The sequence below is a fragment of the Petaurus breviceps genome, unplaced genomic scaffold (assembly GCF_028583685.1).
Source record: "Petaurus breviceps papuanus isolate PSGF00001 unplaced genomic scaffold, PetGlider_PUasm1.0 90762, whole genome shotgun sequence".
Lineage (NCBI taxonomy): Eukaryota > Metazoa > Chordata > Mammalia > Diprotodontia > Petauridae > Petaurus > Petaurus breviceps.
Window position 1 is genome coordinate 10,256,767 of NW_027187339.1, and position 9,265 is coordinate 10,266,031.

Consider the following 9,265-nt stretch of genomic DNA (forward strand, 5'->3'; position numbering starts at 1 on the left):
ACACCATCTCTGCCTCTGAAAATCTGACCCAATTCCCAGAGTCCATCTCCAATATTACTGCCTCTGTGAAGTGTTTCCTGATTTGCCCTCCCCTCCTTCCCTACTTGAAAGGTCCCTTTTTCCTTGAATCTCTGTGGCATTTTGCTCCAATTTCAATGACCCTCCTGACAATAATGTCTTTATATATACTTTAATTATAAAACACTTTACATGTTATTTTGTTTCATCCTCACACTAATCATGTGAAGTAGATGCTATTATTATTATTTTCCCCATTTTAAAGATGAGGAAACTGAGGGTAAGAGGGGTTAAATGATGCCCAAAGTTAAGTGTCTCAGGCAGGATTCAGAGAAAAGTCTTTCTAACTCTAAGCCCAATGCTCTGTCCTGGGCACTATCTAGTAGCTTCATTACTTTCTGCCTTATATTGTAATTATTCCTATACTGATCTTATCTTTCCCTGCTAGGCTGCTGGTTGTATCAAATGATTTAGATTCCATCCATAAGCATTAATAAGTACTACAGGACAGATTGGCGGGTGGGTCTGACCCTGCCCTCAACCCTTCTGGTACTGGAAGGATGAGCAGCCCCCTCAGGCTGCCCATTTCCCCCTCCCTCCAGATTAGCCTATGAGGAAGGGCCAGTTTCCCCAGTAGCCACCCAGTGCTGTGTTTCCCGTGCTGTTTGGTGTCACTATGGGGGGGGCGGGGTGGCTTCACCCTCACCTCCTTTGCTCAGCAGAGGGAATACTCTGATTTAAGACATGGGCTCAGGGAGCCCTCATCTTGTGGGGACTAGGCACTTACCATTCTTAGCCAGTTCTGCCAGGACTTGTGCAATGGGCATGACACAGCGTGGATGACTTGTCAGAATCTGACCCAATGTTGTGAAAATCCCGCTGGCTTCCAGAAGGTTCCCTGATAGCTGTTCTACAAGAAGAAAAGAGATAGTTAATGATGACAGACTTTCTAGTCTGTAAGGGACCCCAGAAGACATTTAAACCTTTCTCTTTTACAAACTGATGCTCAGTTTAGAACTCTTGCCCAAGGTCACTAGTTGACTGCAGACTCAAAGACAGAACCTTGGTATTTAGACTTCCAGCACAGCATTCTCTCCAATGCATTGTACTTTGCTGTTTTACGGTCCATCTCTGCTTTCAGGGTTTATGACAGCTAGATATTGGAATGAGATTGGGAAGGGGAAGGGGAGAGTATAAGCATTTATTAAGTGCCTACTATGTACAAGGCACGGGACTAAACACTTTACAAATATTATTTTATTTGATCTTCACAACAACCCTGTGAGGTAAGTGCTGTTATTATCTACATTTTACAATTGAGGAAACTGAGACAGACAGAGGGTAAGTGACTTACTCAGGGTCACACACCTAGAAAGTATCTGCGGCTGAATTTGAACTGAAGTCTTATTGACTTCAGTTCTAGCATTCTATTCACTGGATCACCTTGGATTGCAAGAGGGGGGTGCAAGGCACAGGTGGGCACATTATGCAAGGAGATTTGAGTGGAAGGACATCCCATAAAGTCAAACTTTCCATCCTGTAAATCTTGTCCTTCAGGTGGCCTGGGTCAAGGTTTTGCAGCTGGATATATTGTGAATGACTTTCAAATCAGCAGAAAAAAAGCAAAACAAAACAAATAATAAAAGGAATCTCTCATTATCTGACTCTGAAGACTGCCTGCCTGGGGAGCTGTTACTTAAAAACCTGGTGTCAGACTAAGGCGTCCACAGGTCAGTGTGGTGGAAGTTGCATTTGTAAACTAAAAATAGACAAAGGCTTTTTACCGCTTTCCTTTGTTAACTGTGACAACAAAGCAACAGCCATAATTAGTTTTGCATCTGAGGACACGTAGTACAGCAATCAGCTAGTGGGAATGATTATAGGGTTCACCTCTGCTGGTATCAACAGATTTTCTTTGTTGCTACAAAATACGGAGTGATTTTCCTGCTCGGTTTCATGACATCCCATAATTAGAATATATTATCTTGACTTTTCAGCTGCCCTAGTGTCATCCAAGGGTACAATATGGTCAGATAAGGAATGGAAGACCCTATTAGTGGAGGTCAGGTTGCTGATGGCAAACACTGTTTCAAAAAGAATGCCTTATGTTGGAAATCTTGGGATACAACCCCTTTTCTCTGCTTTTCCCAGAAGGTAAACCCAGTAGCCTTCCCATGTGGGGTTGGGGGAAGGCAGAGAAGCAGTGGAATATAAGCTCTTTGAAGGCAGTTTCTTTTTCCCTCCCTTTGAAACCCTAGCCTGCCTTTCTCTTTTTCTTTCTTTCTTTCTTCCTTTCTTCCTTTCTTCATTTCTCTCTTTCTCTCTTTCTTTCTCTCCCTCTCTCCCTTTCTCTCTCTCTTCCTCTCTCTTTCTTCTCTTTCTCTCTCTCTTTCCTCTCTCTTTCTTTCTCCCTTCCTTCTTTTCTTTCTCTCCCTTTCTTTCTTCTTCCTTCCGATCTCCCTTTCTCCCTTTCTTCCCAGTGGATACTTAACATTCAAGTGAAGAGAAGTGATATCACCAATCTGAGCCTTTAGTCCCTTGAGCCAACCAAGTCTTGAGGAAATGTTACAGAACCTTAAAAAAAAAAAAAGCTAGTCTAATCTGCATAGGAGGAGGGGTTGGGGTTTGCTCCAACCATTCCATTCTACATTTGCAACATGGTGTTAATTAATTAGTTAATTAAGGGGGGGGATTCAGAGCAGCATCAGGTCTCATTTTATGGCTACAAAATATTTTTACATATATCATCTCATTTTTTCCTTACAGAAGCAGTGTGAAATAGCCAGGGCAGGTATCATCCTCATTTTATAGATGGTAAAACTGAGGCTCAGAATGGCTAGGTGGCTTGCCCAATAACTTGTGGGTTGGCAAAGCTAAAACTTAAATCTGGGTTTTCTTATTCTGTCCAGTGTTTTTTCCATGACTAAAACTGTTTCATTGGGGTGGCTAGGTGGCACAGTGAATAGAGCACCGGCCCTGGAGTCAGGAGGACTGAGCTCAAATCCAGCCTCAGACACTTCACACACACACACACACACACACACACACACACACACACAAAACAAAAAACACTAGCTGTGTGACCTTTGGCAAGTCACTTAACCCAACCCCAATTGCCCTACCTTTCCCCCTCTAAAAAGAAAAAAGCAAAAAAACAAACAAACCTGTTTCACCTAATTAGAAACCTCTTGAAACAGGACCTTAAACTTTCTTTCTATTCTCAATGACATTTGAAAAGGGCTGGACTATATGTTTAATAGGAATATGTGTCTAGAGCCCACATCAGATTGCAAGTCATCTTGGGGAGGGGGAGAAAATTGAAAACTTATGGAAGTGAATGCTGAAAACTAAAAATAAGTAATGAAAAGTACTGGACAAACAGTGAGTAGGTAGCCTGTGAACCTCTGTTGAGTTGAATGAATGAAATATTTATTAAATGCCTAGCACATTGCTAAATGATGGGGGTACAAATACAAAAAAAATAGTCCCTAACCTTAAGAAGCATGCATTCTAAAAGAGGAAACTGCCCATAGAGGGGAATGGTGTCCAGGAAAGCAAGCTATGTTTTAGGAAGACCCTAGGATGAAATAGAATCAAGGGGAGAGTTGACTGAAATGCCCTTTATAGCAGTAATGGTAGTATTGAATAGAAGATTGGCGTGACAAGCCCTCAGTCCTTTTTTAATTCATCAGGAACACAGATGAAATTTCTTCCTTCACTCATGCCTGGAACATTCATTTTCCCTCTACTGATCTAAATATTGCCTTGTCAACATCTCTAGTACTGACGAAGAGCAGAAAGCCTGGAGGATTCATGTGCACTCTTATAGCTTGGCTAATCAATCACCTGGATGCATTTGGAGGTGAAACTACCTTCACAGCTGCAGCCCATAAGGCCTTAAGCTTCAGGGTTGGGGCTGGTTTCAGGATGGCTTGGGAAGCCTTTCTGCTGAGCCCAGAGAAGAGGAATCTCACTCAGTCCCTTCAGGGTAGGGATGAAAAAGATCAGCACATGGGTCTCACCAATTGCTGGTTTTTATTTTCAGGTATTGAGTCATCTCGGTTCTGTGAGGTTTTATAGCATTCAAGGTAAGCTGTTGTTCTAGTGGCAATGCCGAACATCTGTAAGATGCATAGATTACTTGCTTTACTTTGCCCCCATGGGGGACCTATCCTTGTCTATGTGTGTGTTTTATGTGCCCTACTTGGGGTTATCCTTGGTTGTTGGTTCAGAAGTAGATTTTCTGTTACCTGTGTCCTGGTCTATGCGGGTTATTGTGTGTGTGTGCGCGCGCGTGAGTGTGCTCTTGTGTTAGCCAAGCAGTCAGTTGTTTAGTGGTCTGTGATGAGGATTCACAAAATCTTGCCTAAAACAGCAATCTGAAATTTCACCTTTACTTAAGAATAGGTAGTTTGCTCTAGAGATCAAGAATTTTTTTTTAAATTTGGTACCTATTAAGTGTATAGTGTAATTAGACCATGTAGAGTGTAATGGAGAGCTGACCTTGGATGCCTTGGGTTCTAGTCTTGCCTTTGATACCTACTGGCTAGTTGACTGTAGGCAAGTCATTTAATCTTTTAGTGCTCAAAATGCTTAATAACAGTGTCTGGCACATAGTAGGAGCTTGATAAATGTTTACTCCCTCTCCTTCCTCCCTGGCAACTCTCAAAGGATATATATCAGCAGAATGGTTGCCAATCAGTATTGATGGAGAGAGCTTCCTAATCAGGGAGCTCCCTATGCCAAGGAAACCAAATGTTCAGGCCTCTTGTCACCTTCCTCCCACCTGCTCAAAGAAAGAAAGAAGAAGGTGAGAATAGAAAATGTGAACTGCCTGATGGTGAGCCTATTGCAAAGTCCATTTTGTGTAATAGAGTACTATACTTGAAATTAGGATGACCTTTCTGCATCTGTTTATTTATTTGTAAAATAGGTCATAGGGGCAGTTGGATGGTTCAGTGAATAGAGCTCTGGGTCTGGAGTCAAGAAGACCTGAGTTTAAATCTGGCCTCAGACATTTACTAGCTGTATGACCTTGGGCAAGTTACTTGACACTTTTTGCCTCAGTTTTCCTCTCTGTAAAATGAGGGAGAAGGAAATGGCAAACAACTCTGGTATCTAAGAAAACCTCAAATGGGGTCATGACGGGTCTGACATGACTGAAATGACTGAACAACAAACAATAAAATAAGGCACAAAATACCTAGATTACTTAACTTATAGAGATTGTGGTGAGGCACAAATTCATGTAAAGTACCTTACTTGAAGCCATCAGTTAGTCAGCAAGAATTTATTAAACCATTCTGCATACCAAACACTGTATTAAACCTCAAGATATGAAGAAAGTTAAAAAAAAAAAGTACTCCTGGCCCTCAAGCACCTTGTATTTTAATGGAGGAGCCAACATCTGAAAGAGGAGATACAGACAAGATTTATACAAAGTAGACAGAAGGCAATCTGAGAGGAGAAGGGACTAGCAGCTAGGGGGACTGAGAAAGACCTCCTGAAAAAGGGGGGATTTGATTCATGTCTGTAAGTAAGATGGGGAAACTAAGGTAGAAAGAAGAAAAGAGAGTAAGGGGAAGTGGGACATCTATAGCAAGGTCATGGTGATGGGAAGGGGAATGTCATGTTCTAAGAACAGAGAGTATGTTGTTGTAGCTGGACATCCAAGAACATGGAGGAGAGTAAGGTGGAAGTGACGGGGCTCTTGTGTGCCTGTGCTTGACCTCAGGTCCAAAATCATCTTTCTCCCTAGCCTCAAAACACTGTCTCAGGTACTATCTCTCTAGCTCAAGGGCAGCATGCCCTAGCAAAATACTCATCTCTCTTTCCGATACAATAGCCAGCTGCACCTATAGAATTTAGTAGTTTGACCCAGCTGTGTACTGGCTAAAGTGACTGTGTATTGGGTCATAAAGATATTTACTACCGACCTATCATATGTATCGTAGACTTAGTCATATGTATACTCCCTTAAGTTTATCTCTTCTAACAAGACATTGATGGGGGCAGCCTGGGTATTTCTCAGTCCTGACTATTAGTTGACTTAGTGATTTTTCAGGCCTAAAACTCACACCTCCCTGTAGCTCCGCCTTGGGTTATATCTCAGTGAACTCTGGGTAAAATACCTGTGCAGTAGATATTAAAAATGCTTATTCCTTTAAGAATTGACAATTCCTTAACTACTCTCTAATCCCCCCTGACTCTCCTGGTTAGTGTATTTGGCTATAGTTTATCCTATATAAACTTTAACTGTACCCTCTAAGGTTGCAGGTTCCCTAAGAACTCTTGCCCACTGTATAATGTGACAAGAAATCTTTTCCACCTTGACTTAAAGAATGCTTGAGTCCATGAATTCATTCCAGGTGACCTTGCCCTGGGAACTCTGGTCTTGGGATTCCAGTATCCCTGTGTGTTTCTCTCTCAACATTTCTGGCCCCTCATCAGAAGGAGGCTGAAAGGGTAGGAGTGGGCCAGTGTATGAAGGCAGGAAGAGCTTAAATGCCAAATCAAATTAGATTTGATCCTGGAGGTAATAAAGAGCTCCTGGAAATCAATGAGTTGGGAGGGCAGTGACATAGTCATACCTATACTTCATAAAAATTATCTTGGCAGCTAGTAGAGGATGGATTGGAGTGGACAGAGACCAATGGAAGACCAAGAGACCAATGAAAAAGAATTGTAATAGTCTACACAAGAGAAGAGGTGATGGCGGCTTGAATCCCTAAGAGTGGTGGTTGTGTGTATGTGGGAAAAGAGATGCATATGAGAGATATTATGGAGTTGATGAGGTTTGGCAGCAGATTGGATATTTGAGGTAAGTGTAAGGATTTTAAAATGACCTTGAAATTGTAGACAGGGCTGACTGGGAGGATTGCTAGTGCCCTCCACAGTAATAGAAAAGTTGGGAGGAAGGGAGTGTTTGGAAGGAAAGATAATGAGTTCTGTTTTGGACATGTTGAGTTTGACACTCTTGAAAGCAGTTGGTGTTTTGTGACTGTAGCTTAGGAAACAGACTAAGGTTGGATATATATGCCTAGGAATCATCTGCATAGAGATGATCATTGAATTCATGGGAGCTGCTGAGACCTTCAAGTGAGATAGTATAATAGCGGGAAAAGAGAAGAAGTTCTAGGAGAGAGCCTTGGTGACAGTTAAGTGTTCACAGTTAAGTGGGTGTGACATGGTGTAATGGGAATGCAAATTTGGAAGATCTTCCCTGCCCCTAGGCTAAAGTGCACTTGGAGCCTGGGGTGGGAGGCTTGTTTTTCAGTTGATACTTTTTGATTGGCCAGTGGATCCAAAAGGTTGTTACATTCTCTGAGCCAGGAGAAGGCTATATAAGCCCTGATGTGTAGCTTTGTTTTGGGGGCTCACTTTGAGAAGTGTTCTGTGATTTGATCTGTATTCTGGGAAGCCATTGTCCAGGGCTCCCCCCGGCTTTGAAAAACCCAGATGTGGAAACCCAGATGTTGACTGGGTATGGATGTAATGGCTGGACAGTTTGGAAATCTGTCTACTTGATCTGTTTCTGTCTTGATAATTCTGCCTGTATACTTTGAAGTTCGGGGTGCTGACCTTTTCTCCTGAACAAGGTAAACGATATATGTCTGACTGATTAAAGTAAGCTTGTTAACCCATTTTGAGTTGCTTTCCTTTGACAAAGCAGATCTAAGAACCTGTGTGAGCAGCCACCCTAGGGACTCCAGGGTGCTTGCTGCTACACATGGAGGAAGAACCAGCAAAGGAGACAGAGAAAGAGGAGTCAGTCAGATAGAAGGAGAAGTGGGTGTGACATGGAGGAAGAACCAGCAAAGGAGACAGAGAAAGAGGAGTCAGTCAGATAGAAGGAGAAGCTAGGGAGAGCAGAGGCATGAAAACCTAGAGAGGAGAGTGTATGGGAGGAGAAGGTAACCAATGGTATCAAATGCTGCACAGGTGTCAAAAAGGAAGAGGACTGAAGAAAAGACATGAGATTGCATAATAATAACTTTTGAAAGGGAATTTTCAGTTGGCACCATATATTTGGAAACCAGACTGCAGACTTTTGACATGCATTAGAGGAGAGGAAGTGGAAGCATGGCTCAACTAAATGTTGCAAACATTTTCTCTGTGAAACCTTTCCTCACCACTGGGGGTTGGTTTGGGAGTAGAAGACTATAGTTCAAATACAGCCTCTACTACCCGTGTGGCCTTGAGTCACTTAACCTCGATGGGCCTCAGTTTCCTTATCACTAAAATGAGGTTAGACAAGACTCTTCTGGCTCTAAGTCTACTGTGTCTTTCTGTCATTCAAGATCCTCCAGCGCATCATTCTATCTCTTTCCTCGGAACTTCTGCTATACTTTATTATGTGGAATAACCATTTGGTCCTTCTCATGTAGCATACCTTGCTACTTCTCTTGGACATTGCATTATAACTTTAGTCAGATAAATCTTGTGTTCTCCTTATTTCTATTGTAAATTCCCAGAGGAAGAAGTGTCTTATGTCTCTTTTTATCTTTCAGTGTTTAGCTCAGTGCCTTGAAAATCACAGATTTTCAATATTTCAGTTTTGAAATTTGATATTGAATATCAAAACACAAGGTATTTATCAAAGGACTTAATGGGAACTCTATTCCTTGTGAAAATAAAGCAACACCATACTCAGACTGATGATACGGAGGAAATTTGACTGGGCCTCAGATCTAGCTCTAGGCATGTCAGGTTTCTATCTAAAGAAAAATATAACAGTCATCCCCTAACCTCTGCAAGGTGGTGTGTGCTGTAAGCTTTCTTTCATATAGTACTCTCTCCTGACCTCAGAATTAATATTGCATTTTAAACATCATTGATATTTAATGCTGGCAGAAAGCTGAGATACTTTAATCCACACCAGTTTCTTCATCATTTTGCAAATGAAGAAACTAAACCCTAGAGGAGTAGGTGACTTGTTCAAGGTCACAAAACCTTAGTGCAAACCCTGTATTGAACTTGGGTCTTCTAACTCCTAGTTTTCTTTTAATGTTCTTTCCTATACAATTTTTCTTACTTATTGAGAGATATTCAAACACCCAGATTGCCTAGGCTTTTATTAGTCATCTTAGAGGATCCTAAAAAAACAAATACTCCCTGACCCATTTAAGTGAACTAGAACTCTTTCTAGGAGAGAGCCTTGGGGACAATCACAGTTAAGTGGGTGTGACGTGGAGGAAGAGCCAGCAAAGGAGACAGAGAAAGAGGAGTCAGTCAGATAGAAGGAGAA

General features: G+C 41.8%; 1 protein-coding gene and 1 long non-coding RNA gene across 4 annotated transcripts in view; one reads left to right on the forward strand and one right to left on the reverse strand.

Moving 5' to 3' along the window:
* Positions 1–9,265, reverse strand: part of LOC138146455 (rap1 GTPase-GDP dissociation stimulator 1-like) — a 73,882-nt gene that overhangs the window by 28,841 nt on the left and 35,776 nt on the right. The window contains exon 3 of the mRNA XM_069068387.1: positions 806–928. Coding sequence (XP_068924488.1) covers positions 806–928 — 123 coding nt within the window. The remainder of the gene's footprint in view (positions 1–805; positions 929–9,265) is intronic.
* Positions 3,476–9,265, forward strand: part of LOC138146458 (uncharacterized) — a 24,466-nt gene continuing 18,676 nt past the window's right edge. The window contains exon 1 of one of the 3 annotated variants that reach the window (XR_011164486.1): positions 3,476–4,106. This is a non-coding gene — a long non-coding RNA (uncharacterized lncRNA). The remainder of the gene's footprint in view (positions 4,107–9,265) is intronic. The other 2 variants (XR_011164487.1, XR_011164485.1) reach the window with 2 other exon arrangements.